The sequence below is a fragment of the Trichosurus vulpecula genome, chromosome 5 (assembly GCF_011100635.1).
Source record: "Trichosurus vulpecula isolate mTriVul1 chromosome 5, mTriVul1.pri, whole genome shotgun sequence".
Taxonomy (NCBI): domain Eukaryota; kingdom Metazoa; phylum Chordata; class Mammalia; order Diprotodontia; family Phalangeridae; genus Trichosurus; species Trichosurus vulpecula.
In genome coordinates, this window is record NC_050577.1 from 237,853,654 (window position 1) to 237,869,756 (window position 16,103).

The following is a 16,103-nucleotide window of genomic DNA, read 5'->3' on the forward strand; positions in this document are numbered from 1 at the left end:
GGTATATAGATTACATTGTACCGTCAAAGGGGTCCATAACATGAAAAGGCTAAGAAACCCAACTCTAGACTGACTCCAAGGTATATGACCCTCACATCCTTTACAAATTGGCCAAAGTGGCCTAAAAACTGTGCCTGTGCCTCCTACATCTTTATTCCAGGCACTGGCTATCCCTAGGTCTGGAATGTTCTTCCTTTTCACCCCCACCTCTTAGAGCTCTTATCTTACTTCAAGGCTCAGCTCAAGTATTTCTTTTTCTTCTTTTACTTCTGAGGTTGCCTCTGAACACATGTAGCCCTTCTCAGCCTTATAAATATTAGTTAGATTTTGGTTACAGTATTTAGGGATAGGAAACAAAGAAGGGGGCTAAAATTGCCAATCTGTTTTCCCTTATAGCATTGGTTGTGTGGTTTGTCCTTCACTCTCGAAGAGGACCATAACATCAGGGAGATGGTGATGTGACTTGTTGAATTTGATTTGAGTGAAGGAGGGCTGCGCAAAGTCACCAGCCTCGCTTTCTTCCCCAGAGTCATCTGGGTCCAGTGGCCTCATATTCACCAGGATGACTGGAGATGGCCCAGGATGAAGTGGGAGATCTTGGCCTTTTTAAGATAAGGTTTTTTCAAGTTCTCACTTTGAGGGAGGCAATGCCCATTTCACGATTAGGCCTGTTTAAGAAGTGAGTCAAGGGATGGCCCCTTCAACTAAAGAAATCAAACTGGGAGGGGAACACCTTGGGGGTTGCAGGCCAAAAGAGAAACAGTTACTATTTACATTCACTCTGAGCCAGGAGGTTCCAAAATATAACCATTAAGTAGTATTTGGGTAGGGCAGGGACCTATGTGTTGTGCAATCAATGAGATCCAGAGTGAACTGGGTTTAAGGCTTGGTCTTCGAGAAAGAAAACTAGCCGATAAACCCCAAGTTAACTAGGTAGGTTTTGGTCATCAAAATTTACCTTCCTTTGGAAAGAACGCTGTCATCATCATCACCTACAGCGTTGGAGACTGGCTATACACACACACGTGTGTGTGTATATATGCATATATACACATACGGACATACACACATGTGTATGTGTATATATATATATATATACATATATATACATATATGTATCTATATCAATCTATCTATCTATCTCTCTCTATATATGTACATACATATATCTATATATCATCCCATAGGCTGATGGTGGTAGAGAAGGGCAGTCTACGATCTGTGTTTTGAATCTATCAATACTGTTCTTTTTTAATAGCACTTTCAGTTAGAGAGTACTGATTTTAGATTGTTCTTTGCTATCTTGGTGATGCCTCTATCACACAATGAGAATTGTGTACTCCTGCTGTGAATCTAGTGGCTGGCCTTTTAGCTTTGTCCTGTACCCCATGGTAAATCAAATCTGGCTTCAGACTCTTACTAGCTGTGAGAAACTGGGCAAGTCACTTCACCCTGTTTGCCTCAGTTTTCTCATCTGTAAAATGAGCTGGAGAAGGAAATGGAAAACCTCAAATGGGGTCATGAAGAGATGGGCACAACTGAAAAATGACCGAACAAGAAGAAGTAGCCCATGGAGCTAGTACTCAATGGGCCAAGAGGTCAATCAATCAATATTTATTGAGTCCAGACAAGAAAAGCAACAAAGGAAAAAAAAGGCAGACAAAGAAAGGAAGATTAAAGATCAAAACAAAGCAAGAAAAGAGGAGGAAGGAAGGAGGGACCATAAAAAGAAAGGGAGAAATAGAAAATAATGATTTGTAGAGTGAGATGCAGGTTCATCAAAAGTAGGTATTCAGTGCTGTTATATCCACCAGTATTTTAAAGTTGGTTTTGATTATTATGAGAACTATAAATTTGTTGTTGGGCAGAGTCCCTCTGAGAGACTCATTTATTTTCTTGCTAGTGATTTATACTAATTTGGATTGTTTAGGCTTCTTCACAGAGTAAATTGGTCTAAAGAGGCCCAGAAAGAATGTAAAAACAAGTTCCCATTGTGTTCCTTAAGGGAACTGACATCCTTTGCTTCAAGTTACAAACTGCTGGGTAGCCAGGTGGTACAGTGGGTAGAGTGCCGGACCTGGAGCTACTTCCTGAGTACAAATCAGGCCCCTGATACTCCCTTGCTGCGTGACCCTGGGCAAGTCACTTAACCTTCTTTGCCTCAATTTACACATCTATCAAATGACCTGGAGAAGGAACTGGCAAACCATCCTAGCATCTTTGCCAAGAAAACCCCAAGAGGGGTCATGAAGGATTGGCTATGATTGAAATGACTGAACAACAAAAGCAAAATGTCAATGGTCTAGGTCCCATCAAATATGTGGCATTATTGAGAAATGGGTTAATTCTGTCTCATAACAAGTATTTTAATTTGTTGAAGGCTTGATGAAATTATGTCTATGACACCCCAAAGAATTAAGGCACCTTTGATTTTTTTTTTAAACTCCTAGTACCAGTTGACTCAGGGCAAAGGATCTGGCCTAAGGTATTACAGAATGGAAAATCTGACATTTGTCTCCCATTTTCAAGGCAAAGAGCAATTAGGCTCTGTTGAATTATTTATTTGCTTCACCCAGACCCTAGATCCGTGCTAAGTGTTTGGGGTCAGACATCCATTGTTCACAAACAAATGGCAAACTGGTCAAATATTGCCTTTTTATTGGATTATCTACCCTTCTAGAACATTTATTTTCTCACTTTTGTATGTAAAAACAACTTAAAGATGAACAATTAAGACAGAGCATTTATTGAGGTTTTAAAATCACTTTAGACCAGCAGTTTCAGGGAAAGTTTGTGGGTAAAACTTTGAATGTTTTATTTATGAGCCAATGTATTTTTTTAATCTCAATTAAAAAAAATTGAGATGCACTCTGAAGATGAAGTTTAAACTCTTTTATAACCTCTATTCTCTTGCAAACAATTAAAATTAGGAAATGATTTATAAACACTAGAAGTATGATAGTAATGCCAATCTCCCTCCAGTTTTCTCCATTTACTTTCTTGGTTCAATTTAATATAAGCTGACATGACTTTGACAGGTTGACAATTTAAAAAAAAGGCAGAATGAATGGAAAACAATATCCATACTGCTTCTCATATTAAAGTTTTCTTCATAGATTTGCCTTTGTAGACATGTTTTATTTAATGAGAATTTGTTTTTAACATTCAATCTACATTATGACATGGTAAATAATGGATTTTTCAGACTATAGTTTTTAGAAAAATGTGTATTGGTATGGGAGTATATTTGTGAAGTACATTAGCACTGAGTAGTCCCTGAAATATGGTGAAAAGAATGATGTATTTGGAGTCAGAAGATATGGGTTCAAATGCAGGTTCTTCCACTTGTCAAGTGTGTAATGTTGCATCTCGGTTTCCTCTTATGTAATACGAAGGAGGTTAGGCTCAAAGACCTCTAAAGACTCAACATGCATGACCTTATGACCTTTGCTTCAGTACCTACATGGATTTATGATTTCATCTATGTAGACAATGCCTCCACTGTAGGGAGTCATGATATCATTTATACCTCCTCATCCTGTCTGACTCCTGTCCATGTTCTCCTATAAACCCTCCCAAAGCGTGTCCATCTAACATTCTGGAAGTCTTCCTTTAGATCTTTTGTGTACACTAATGTATCACATGCAAGCTGTCCATTGGTGTTCCCTTATTTTTACTATACAACTGGCTTATTTTTTCCTGTTCCTATAACTCTCTGATGACGTTTTTATGCTACCTCATCTATATAAGTCTGAGGGATAATACATTTTAGCCTAGTCATTATAGCTTCTCCCCTAACCTTTGGGTGACTCATGACTTTACTTATTCAGACAGTGGTATTCTAAAACTATACAGAATTAATAATATCCAAATATGATTTTTCAATTCCAAATATTATTATTCCAAATAACATTTCAACAACCCCCAAATTTGATAGCATTAACAATAAAATTATTCTTAATGTAATTATGCTTAGTTCTTTTGTTTCCATTGCATCTGACTCTTCCTGATCCCAATTGGGGTTTTCTTGGCAGAGATAGCAGAGTAGTTTGCTAATTCCTTCTCTAGCTCATTTTTACAGATGAGGAAACTGAGGCAATCAAGGTAAAGTGACTTACCCAGGGTCATACAGTTAGTTAGCGAACTTATATCTTCCTGACTCCCAGCTCAGGGCTTTACCTACTATACCACCTAGCTGCCCTATACCTAGCTGAATGCACAAAGTAGGTAATTAATATGTTTATTGATTGATTGGATATAATTTGTGGAAGTCTTGCTATTCCTTCCCATACATTCTCATTAAGGATATCTTCTGTATGTGTGAAGATGATTCTAATATAATTTTCTAGACACTGAAATTAGATTTTCTTTCTAGTTATTCATAGCTATTCTGGGAGAAAGCTGAAAACACTCAAATAACACGAACTAATGTAAATGGGTAAGAACAAAACAAAAAGTAGGGGTGCTCTAGAAATTCAACTGTGGTGATAACTCACTTCCTTTTCCTCTTTTTCATATTAGCTTACTTTCTATTTACTTGGCATTTATTTTGTATTTACTTATATGTGTACATGCTGTTTCTCCAGATAGAATGTAAGTTCCTTAAGGGCAGAGACTGTTTTGTGTTTGTCTTTGAATCCCTAGCACAGCATCTGACAAAGGACAAATGTTTAATAAATGCTTGTTGGCTGATTGTTGTTAGGAAAATTGTTGTCTTTGTTGTTCCTCAGTACAAGTTCAATATTCTCTAAGTTCATAACTACCCAACGGCTCCAGTCCATTTTAATAGCTTGATCTTCTGGGGGAACTTCACTGAACAACAGGCTTCTAAAAGAAAAATAAAACCCAGTAGCATATAAATAACATCTTTTATGAAATCCCCACTGAACTCTTTGAGGGCAGGCTTCTACACAATTTGTATCACATTTCCTTCTGTCAGATTCCACAATGATAGGACAAAAACACTCTCTATTTCTCTGAGACCCTTTTGGATAGACCAGATAAACCTCCTTCAATTAAGCATTGTTGTTTAATGACAGGTGAACACAACTGTCCTTAGAATAAAAACAAGGCATTTAGAATTACGGACTATGATGGAAATGAAAGCTGCCTGATAACGCAGCGGGTGCTCCATAAATCTGTATTCAATAGATGAGCATGAGTCACCCAGACTGGACATGATCTTCCATGAAATTTGGTGACAAACTGTACCACTAACTTACTACGTTGCTTCCAAATAGCTTCCTTTAGCAGCAGGAAAGCTTTGTAGAATGATGTCATGTATTCACAGGGCAAGAGCTTTGCATTATTAACGCTTGTCAGCATCTCCCCTATTTCTTACAGGTAATGATATTTCATTACGCTGGGAGGAAGAGATTAAGAAGTCCTCTTGTCATTTTCAGAGGACGTATTTCAGAACGGAGACTCTCCACAGAGACAGCTGCTGAATCAAGGCTGTGTACATAAAAACCATCCTAAGCAGTGGAACAAACTGCTGCTGTTTAGCACTGGGGAGAAGACAGTTATTAAAATGACGAAAAAACAAGTCTTATATTTGGGTAAGGAAGGTCAGTGGAGAAATTACAGAACCTGACCTAAAGAGGTTAATGACTCGCCTACAGTTGCAGAGAGGAAAAAAAAATGACAAGCATCAGCTGACTGTGAGATTGCTTAGTACTTCTCTGAGCCTCTAATCCTAGTCATTAAAAAATTATAAAAATGCATACAACTGTCTGAGTTTCTATCTGTACATACAAAAACCAACCTAAAGATTAACACAAAGGCTTAGATGGGGCATGGTACAACGGAAAGAGGCCGAGCTCTTGAATTGGTGGACCTCTGCTAAAACAGCTTTTGATATTTAATGAAGTCACTAAATCGCTCTGTGCCTCAGTTTCCCTTGATAAAATGTAAACTCTTTAAAGGCAGGGTTTGGTTCACTTTTATTTTCCTAATTAGATTCCTAGGATGTTAAATTCTCATTGTTTGAATAATTGAAGGGGGAATACACACAATATACATACATATATACACATGTACATACCTATATATACATACATAGCGCACACACATACACACATACACAGCATATACACACATGTACATACACACATAAACATATATACACACATGCACACACATATACATATATATACACACATACATATACAAACATATGAACACACAAACACACACATATACACACATATAGTTGTCCTATGGATGTGATTCAGCTTGCCAGCGGCCTCCCTAAAATGTGGTAACTCATGCTGAACACAACATGTTCATGGTTGTCAGATGTGCTGTGCCCAACCTAGAGACACTACATCAGGACTACCACCATATTCATTCCAGATATTATGTTTATACTAATACAGCCTGTAAAACTGGATGAGCACTTTTGGCTGTTATGTAACAAGAACATCATCCTTCAGAGGCATTTTATTAGGGAGACAGTATGTTACAGCAGAAAGGGCACTGTCTCTGGATCAAAGGACCTAGGTATAATCCAGCTCTGATGATTACTACCTATGTGACATGTAGCACATCTGTTTCCTTTTCTGTAAAATGATAGGGTTGGATTAAATGGCTTCTAAGCTTACTTCCAGCTCTAGACCTAAAATCTAGTGATCCTATGTTGGCTCACATGGCTTTCCCACATCTGGTGAATCACTAACACTATGGTATGAGGGAATATTTGGTTCTTGTCATCATTCCCTCACCACCCCCCGCCCTCCCAAACAAACTAAAACCAAACTTCCCTATAGAGCCTTAAAATGCACTATAAGCTGGGAACTAGAGAGAATGTCAGTAAATTCAGTGTCCTACTAGAAGTATAAGCTACACCCATCCATGGAAAATTCTCCCTCATCTCTCTTGTTGGAAACCCCTATTCCCCACAAGGCTCAGGTCAAATGCTTCTTCCTCCAAGAGACCTTCCCCAATTCCCTCAGTTATTAGTCTTTCAACGCCCTTCCCTGAATTACTTAATACATATTTTGCATTTAATTTGTCTAAGACTTTTGGGATACTCTGTATGTGTTATTTTTCTCTCTCTGACTCCCCCTTCCCAAGAATGGAAGCTTTTTAGGCAGAGACTGTTTTTGTTTTTGTCTTTGTACACCTAGAACTTATCACAGGACCTGGTACATTACAGGTACTTAATAATTGCTTATTGAATTGACTGAAGTGTTTTGTGATACTATTTATAGGAAGACATACAAAAGAATAAAAAAAAAACCTGAATAGTATTCATTTTTTTCTTCCAGAAATCCTGAGAGGGAGGTGCTATAATTGTCCCCAATTTTACAGAAGAGGGAACCTGAGGCACAAAGAGCTTAAGTGACTTATTTAGGGTTATATTGCTTGTAAGTGTCTGAGGAAGGATTTGAACTCAGGTTTTCATGAATTCAGGTCTGGCTTTCTATCACCTAGCTGCTTTTAAAAAAAAAATTATCAAGGCTATTCTGACCATGCCCAGAGCCTGAATCAAATGGAGCACAGCCGATTCATTCACATGATTTTCCCAAGGCTGCATTCTCAGCTGTTTTCAGGGAGACTATAGTTTGATTATTTATTTTTAGTTGATAAACACAGAATAGTGAAATAGTTATATAAAAATAACCCCCTCTTTAACTCTACTAGGAAGTTACCAATTCTAGACTGCTATTCTGACTTCGAGATATATTAGATGTAATGAACACAGGGATTTTTTTTCTTGTTTTTTTTTTTTCCAATGGGGAAGGGAAAATGGGAGAGAAAGTTATTTTTAAAAATATATAATAAAGAGGAGAAAAATAACTTTCTTATCTTGCTGATGGATGTCTCTTTAACCAGTAGTATCAAAGGTATTTCTCACATGTATTTCTTTCATTAGATGCAAAAACTGTGGTATTACAAAGACTAGTGAGTATATCTAGGCTAGGGTTTCTTAATCTTTCTTGTGTCATGGATTAGTCTGGTAAAGCCAATGTAACCCTTTTCAGGATGATGTTTTTAAATACATAAAATAAAATATGTAGGTTTACAAAGAAAGCAAATTATATTCAAATACAGTTACTTATCTATCTATCTATCTATCTATCTATCTATCTATCTATCTATCTAACTAATTAACAATAGATCTTCATGGACCCTTGGTACAGGCCAATGTCTCTAGGAGGCTTATGTTTCCTAGTGCAAGAGTATTCTTTGTAATAGGGCAGTGTGTCTGCTCATGTTCCTGGAACAAATTAATAGTTAGCTTTTCATAGTCTGTACCAGTATCTCATCCAAGCCACAGCAACACTCTCATCATTAATTTGGGGGAGGATGATGGTGAGTCAGCACTGTACAGCAGCAAAAACACAGGATTCACAAATGATTTGGGTTCAAATCTCATCCCTGAGGCCTACTAGCTATATGACCATGGACAAGCAGTTTAATCTCTGAGCCTTATCTTTCTTACCTGTAAAATGTGAGTAATAATCCTCAGATTACCTACCTTCCGTGGTTGTTGTGAGAGAACAATGAGTTAAAAGATTTGAAGTAACCATGACATGTTGTTTGTCCTTCATTCTCGAAGAGGACTATGGCACCAGGAAGGTGATGCCATGACTTGCAAGTGAATTGGATTTAAGTGAGGCAGGGATATGTAAAGTCACCAGTCTCACTTTCTCCTCCAGGGTCATCTGGTCCAGTGGCCAGATGGAGATCAGGACAACTGGTGATGGCCCCCGATGCAGTGGGAGACCTTGGCCTTTTAAGCTAGGGTTTCTCCCAGATCTCAGTTTAACTGAGGCAATGCCCATGATATAAATTGTAGAGTAATATATAACTGCCCTTGATTAAGGCTCTTATTGGAGGGCAGAAAAGTTGCCTAAAGAATTTGTGCCTCATCCAAGTAGTCCATGGATTTAAAAAGTTGAGAACCAGTGTTCTAGGCTTCCCCACTGCACCAGAAAGTTAGAAGTCTATCAAAACCTATCAACAAGTGTTTATTAAGTACCTACAGGTGCCAGGCTGGGGATAAGTTACTGGGCATAAGTAGAAAAATTAAACATTCCCTATTCTTGAAAGGGTTACATTCTCTCTGGAAAGCCAACATATACATAAGCATATGTGAAATGAATATATACCGAATTAAACAATTCATATATAGCAGTTAAGTAAATAAATAAAAGACAGAGGAGGAGGAGGGCACTGGCAGTTGTGTGAGGGGAAATCAGAAAAGACTGTAGAAAGTGTCACTTGAGCTGACTTAGTAGGTAAGGGATACTATAAGGCAGAAGTGAGGAGAGAGTGCATTCCAAATGTGGGGATGGTTCTTATAAAGGCATGGGGAAGATAGGGAGAATACTACATATAAGGAACTGAGAGCAGAGCAGTGTGGGTTACAAATTCAAAGTCTCTGGACCTTTTTCAGACCTGGTGACAATTTGTCCTGAAATGGCATCTTAAGTGGAAATATTTAGATACATTTTAATACCCTTAATTATGAAAATATAGTAATAATTAATAGGATATTTTAATCGTATAGCACATGCCGGAGAATTTTGTACCTTCCCTGGGTAGACTTGAGCATTTTTCTTTGAGTGAAAAGTGGTTCCAGCTATCTGGCCTTCTGCTGTGTTTCAGGGAGAATAGCATTCTACTTGAAAGAGCTCATGAATATCCCAGGCCTTAATCACAACAACTCGAAAAACATGACTTCATGCTTTGCAAACCATCCATGATCCTAGTGCTATTTAAAAAAAAAATCAAAGTTTGCAAAATAAAGAAACATGATGACAATTCTTGTCTGTTTCATTTAGAAAACACTATGAGGTATGAAATGGAAAAAAATCCTTCAGTATTTACCATTTCTTTAAAAAAAGTTTAAGCTTTGTGCCACTGGGGATGGTACCATCAGGCAGTTTGGTCTGAATATGTTCCATGCTGGACTGTGCAGACATCTAACTAAGGACATGCACACTTATTTCCATTGTAACACCTCTCTCCTTGCAAGAGGGAATTTCAAGTGACAGACTAAAGCTGCTGGCCATCAATTTTGCAAAAATCACATCTGCCAGATAGCCAAGATTTAGTTCAGAGACCAAAATTGATTAATATTCTAATTTGTTACTTGTAATTAGCATCACACTAAATTATACCTAGACCAAAGTGAGAATGTTTATAGAACCTATGTCTTGAAAGTGATTCATTTTGAGCCTATGTTTTATTTTTCTTTGGTCTCATTCCTTGTATGTGAAGGATTCCAATTATATAGATAGTGAAAGTTGCTCAGGGTTTTAATTAAAGAGGCAGCTTACCCTAGGTCCTTGGGGACAGCTTCCCAGACCTGGAATCAGGAATATCTGAGTTCAAATGCCACCTCACACACTTACAAGTCATGTGATCTTGGACAAGTCATTTAACCCCTTTCGACTTCAATTTCCATGTCAGTAAATTGGGGATCACAATGGCCTCTAACTCATGGGTTGTTGTGAGGATCTAACGAGACAAACGTATAAAGCACTTTGAAAATAGAAAAGCACTATAGAAATGCTAGTTATTGTTATTAAAGTGTGCATTATTCACTACGCTTATTTATAATAAATATTTATAATAATAATTTGCCACAATGTTTTCAGGTCTGACTTTAGCATCATTGTCCCTTTCTCATGTAGGTGAGAAATGACAACACAGCAATGAAAAGATCGCTGAAATCGGAATCAGGACACGGATTCAAATCCTGACTCTGCTAATTGATGGGTGACTTTAAGAAAGTCATCTGACCTTATTCTTCTTCATCTATGAAATTAGGAACTTTCCTTCCAGTTTCCTGTGCATGTGCCCTTTCCACCATGGATACCAAGTATACTGATAAAAGAATGACCAAAATTTATATACAGATTGTGATAGATTTTGCTATTTATGCATTTACTTTTAATTTATGGGTATCTATGATGTTGCCATTATTTATTTGCCTTTCTGACAAGTAAACGTTTAATATTTAAAAAGTGTCACTATGAGTGGCTTGTTGTGTAAATGTCATTCCCACGTGTGAACGAGAAACGCATCAGATGGCGGTGGTGGTGTCAAGAGCTAGAATGCTTGAGGTCATTTATCCCTAGGAATCTGGATCCTTTCGAATGAGGGTGGTATGAAGTAAGGAAGTCATCCTAGAACATATTAAATGCTACTAAGAGATGTGATTATTTTTTCTATCATGTGAATAACCAATTATTAAAATAGGATTGAAGTTTTTCCTTTCTATTTCCTCATTCAGGGACCAGTTCCCTGTAGGTCATTCAACTAGTCTCTGAAGGACAAGGTTCATAGATTTGATTGGTTAAATCATCTGAGTACATGTTGTGCGATCTTGGGCAGGACCTCACCCAACTAGAAGACCAAACTTCTGTTTAGAGTGTTCTACAGAATCTAATCTATGTGCATTCCAGCCCTACAGCATTGAGTCCATGCCCTTGTACCCTGCAGTCTAAAAAACAACTGAGGTGGCACTGGGGTCTAGAGGAAACCATCTAGAGTGGTCTGGGTAGAGATGGATTCCTTTGTCCAGATTGCTGGACGTTCTTAGTGGGAGGAGTTAATGACTTTTCATCTAGCCCCTCATTAATGTGTCCATCCTTCCATTAATTGTTCACCAATCAGGGCTGATTTTCACCTTCTTTTCTAAAGGTATTTAAACATTCAGGAATCTCCACGGTTTTGTCTTTAGTTATGGAGAGAAACCATTGACCATCAACGTAATGATGATCAGCTAGCCTAACTAATAAATTGATTACTAATTACCCAGAAACTCTATTTCTTGGGCTTTTCATTTATCTCACCACGCCTAGGTGAGAAGTATGCAGCCACTAGACTTCATGAGTAGTTATCACGTGCCTCACTTATGCATACTCCAATTACATTTTGGAGTGTGTCTCTAAGCACGGTAGCTCAGTGCACACAGATACCCACACGTACAGTGTATATTTTGGGAATGGTGACTGTTGGTATTATGTTCATACTCTTTGAAAGTTCTAGGGAAGAGCTATTAATGGTAAATACGCTTCCACTCTCACCATGACAAGTTTTGAGCCCCTGGCCAACAGGTAGCAAGAGAGCAGAGAGACCCAGAAGAATCACCATTTTTATCAGTGAACTACACATTGTACCTGCAGTTGGTCCAGGTTTCAATGTCATTCAATGCCCCTCCCAGGATTAATCCATCACTTCTAATCTCATCACTGTGTTGCTAACTCAAGCCAGGATCCCACCTCACTCAGCCTCTTCTCCCTTCTGATTGGAAGGCTAGAGGCTGGAACACCCTTCCAAAGAGCCTTCCCTTATGAAATTGGACTTTTAACCTCATTCTCCTTTGCATTTGCGGCTCTGTCAGGTTCCAGTACCACAGACTAGGCTGCCCCCTAGTTGTGCCCTCTCCACATACCCCCTTTCCAGACTTTTGTGTGTTCTCTTCCCCCCATGAGATTTTAAGCTCCTTGAGGGCAGAGACTATCTTTTCCTTGTGGTTTTTTCTTATTTATATCCCCAGTGCTTAGCACAATGCCTGGAGGCACATAATAAAAGCTTATTGAACTGTTTAACGAACTGTGATGCACATTGTTCCTGAAGGGACAAATAACAGAAAGGCCTGCAGTCCAGAATTTTGAGTTGCCCCGGGAACATACACTCCCTTCTGATGTGTCTCCATGCTATGGTTTTGTCAATTTGTGTCCATAGTGCCCAATATGTGGTAAGCACTTGATAAATGCTTGTTGACTATCCCCCATGCACTTCCTGTGAATTGGATAGCAAGTGTCTCCAAGGTTTATGGGTAGAATGTTATGTTTCTGTTATTCTTGCTTTGCCTTGTATATATGAAATGTTTCTGATTAAAGAGTCAATTTTATCTTGGCTGATTTATTAAAGGGTAAGTGAGGAGCTAAGGAGCTATTTTATTAGTAGTAAAATGGTAGTATGGTTTGCCCACACCAGGGTTACCTCTAAATCCCTGACGGTGACTAGGAGCATTGGTGGCCACTGTGGGAGCCCCTGTCCTGCCAGTGGGAGTAAAGGGAGGGGAAGGGAGAGAAGGAGGATTTGAGCACCACACCAACACACATGCCACACATTAATAGAATTAATCATTAGAAACCCAAACATTACCACAGCTGACAAGTGGTGCTCACCATTACAATAGCTTCTTGTATGGTGAAACTGGACCATGGCCCTAAATATTTTTCTGCTTTTCATGTTAGCCCTTGGAAGAGTCTTACAAAGAAGGCAGGATGTTCATTTGACTTGGGTCATCCATTTAATCCAATTCAATTCACTGCCCATTTACTAAATGACTACTTTGAACACTATGATAGATTCTGGGGATTCAAAGACAAAAAACTAAATTGTCCCTACCTTCAGAGAATTTACATTGTACTGAAAGAATGGCCTCCAGTGCCACCTCAGTCATTTTTTAGTCATATCTGACTCTTCGTGACTCCTATTGGAGTTTTCTTGACAAAGATACTGGCATGGTTTGCCAATCCTTCTCCATCTCATTTTACAGATGAGGAAACTGAGGCAAACAGGGTGAAGTGACTTGCCCAGGGTGACATAGCTAGTAAGAGTCTGAGGGCATATTTGAACTCAGGTCTTTCTGACTCCAGGGCTGGCACTCTATTCACTGTGTCACCTAGATGCCCATTGTCTCCTCCTCTCCCATACAACAAATAGCTTCAATGCATATGTACTGGTGAAACTTTTATAGGGCACAACTTATACCCAATTGGCATGCAATGACAAAATCATCTCTAAAGTGTTTTCTTTCTTGTTATGTAGATGTGGCATCAAACAGAGGAATGTCAAAAAACATTTCCTCAAGGTTAAACTGCCAATCAGCAAAGCAGCAGGGCCAAAGATGGCATGGAGGTCTTGTGAGCCTCAGTTCAGTGCTCTATCCACTAGACCAAGCTACCCCCACATTTCCATTTAATTCTTCTTCTTCCTGCTGAGAATTCTAATTAGTGATGTGTCTCTCAGATTAGCTTGAATTTTTTTCTTAAAAGGATAGATAAGTCAACAATTTTCTAACTAATAGTGGCAGAAGACATGACCTAGATTCTGATGTTCTTAACTTGATCTCCCAGCTTCAGAAATATGTCCTTAAAGCTCTAGGTTTTTGGTTGATGTGCTAATGATCAAAAACTTTCAATGGCTCCCTACTGTAGCACAAAATATCAGTTCCTCTGCTTGGCATTCAAGAAAAAAATTAATTCCAACTTACCTTTCCTGCCTTATTGTACATTATTTCTTCTTCCTCACACTCTCCATTGTAGCCAAAGTACAATACTAGCTGTTCTCAAACTCGGCTATTCATATCTGGTCTCCCACGCATGCATGACATGACTCATTTTCCATGCCTAGAAGGCAGTTCTTCATCACCATCTCTCAGAAGCTCATTCTTCCTTCGAGGTTCAGCTCAGATGCTTTCTACACAAGCTTTCCTTCAAGCCCCGGATTGTTAGTGATCTTTTCCTTGTCAAATAGCCTTATGTTTATATATCTTTGTTCTCATTGTATCTCTATGGTAGAACCCAAGATCCTTGAGAGCAAGGACTGAGTCTTGTCTTTGTATTCCCGTCACTTAGAATGGTGTTTTGTCTATAGTTGGCACTTAATGTTGAAATGAAATTAAGTATCATTCATAAATTTCACATTACGTATTAGGACCCAGTAACTTTCCTTGGTCTAATGGGCTTTGATGTTCATCCTTAATATTCTATCATTAGAGCTTCAAAGAAGGAGCTATACTGGCGGCCCTTCTTTTGAAAATTTCAAATGTTTAAGTTATATGGCGACTCTAAGATGGAGATTATGGAAAGCCTGGGTTCAATCCTGCCTCTAACATATATTGGCTGTATGATCCTGGATAAATTACTGAGCTTCTCAGTACTCTGTCTTGGTAACTCAAAAACTATAAGTTGCAGAGGATTGGTAGAGGGAGATTCCCTACCCAGAGCTTTCCCATACCAATAAAATCATAGGCCTTGTCTCTATTCCTAAGGCAATTCTAGAAGGAAAACTATAAACTGAAGCACATGACATAATTTCTTATGCAGTACAAAAGTCAAATATTTAATTTAAGTCACATTAACCAGAATTATTGCTACAGGTAGAAAAATAAGCTAAGGAAGAGATTTTTCATCAAAGATGGTGGTTTTAAAAATTATATTTGGAAATAGCAGATTAAGCAAGAAGGGAGAAGTCTTATTGCTTAGAAGAGACAGTAGAATTTTAACAGAGAGAAAAAATAAAACTAATCCACAATTAGGAAATCAAATTTTAATCATTACTGATTACAAGAAACAATTGTCCTAGAGACAACAGAAAGCCAATGAAAGTTTTTGACCATCATCTCATCAACCAAAAAGCTAAAACTTTAGAGACATATTTCTGAAGCTGATACCAAGATATTTAGTCATGAATGATTCTGAAAGTACAATCCCTCAAAATCTTAAATTAGTATTTTAGATGGAGTAAGGAAGTGATAGATCTTGGATTATATACAAACTGGAAACACAATCATAAGTGGGATTCTTGCCCCTGCCTAAGTGAGGGCTCCAATCATAGCTAGTGTCTTGTTAGGTTCAAAAGAAAGAACCACATTATTTGCAATTGATCGGCATGGATCTTAACCTTCTACTTTTATCATATTAAAAATATAATACTCACATGGAATTTTATTCAACTCATTCATAAATTTCTCCTTAATCTTAGAAAAAGCATCTTCCTTCCCTTCTCCTGGGGTGGCCGGTTCGGTGACATTGTGTGGCAGCACAGGTGCAGCGGTTGTCACTGGGGGGGCTGCCAGAGCCTCGTGGTGACTCTCACTCTCGCTCACCATTTTGGTTCCAAGTAAAGCTGTGGGGGCAGGGAAAAGAGCAAAGAAAGAAAAGAACTTCAGAAAGCTTTAAAGTGATCTCACATCAAAGGTAAACTAAAGAAGAGAAACATCAGTAGGTGCACCTGCTTACTGGATAAACATTGTATCATTAGCATATTACTTCATGTTGGTTCATGAAATATTTATTCAGCCACAGAGGAAAGCCTTTTTAAAAAGGTAATATCAGATGTAATTATTA

General features: G+C 38.3%; 1 protein-coding gene across 1 annotated transcript in view; it reads right to left on the reverse strand.

The window, feature by feature from the left end:
* Window positions 1-15,876, reverse strand: part of SYT1 (synaptotagmin 1) — a 284,720-nt gene extending 268,844 nt beyond the window's left edge. Inside the window, exon 1 of the mRNA XM_036760722.1 lies at window positions 15,694-15,876. Within this exon, the coding sequence (XP_036616617.1) occupies window positions 15,694-15,865 (172 nt within the window). The 5' untranslated portion in view covers window positions 15,866-15,876. The remainder of the gene's footprint in view (window positions 1-15,693) is intronic.
* Window positions 15,877-16,103: the final 227 nt, after the last annotated feature.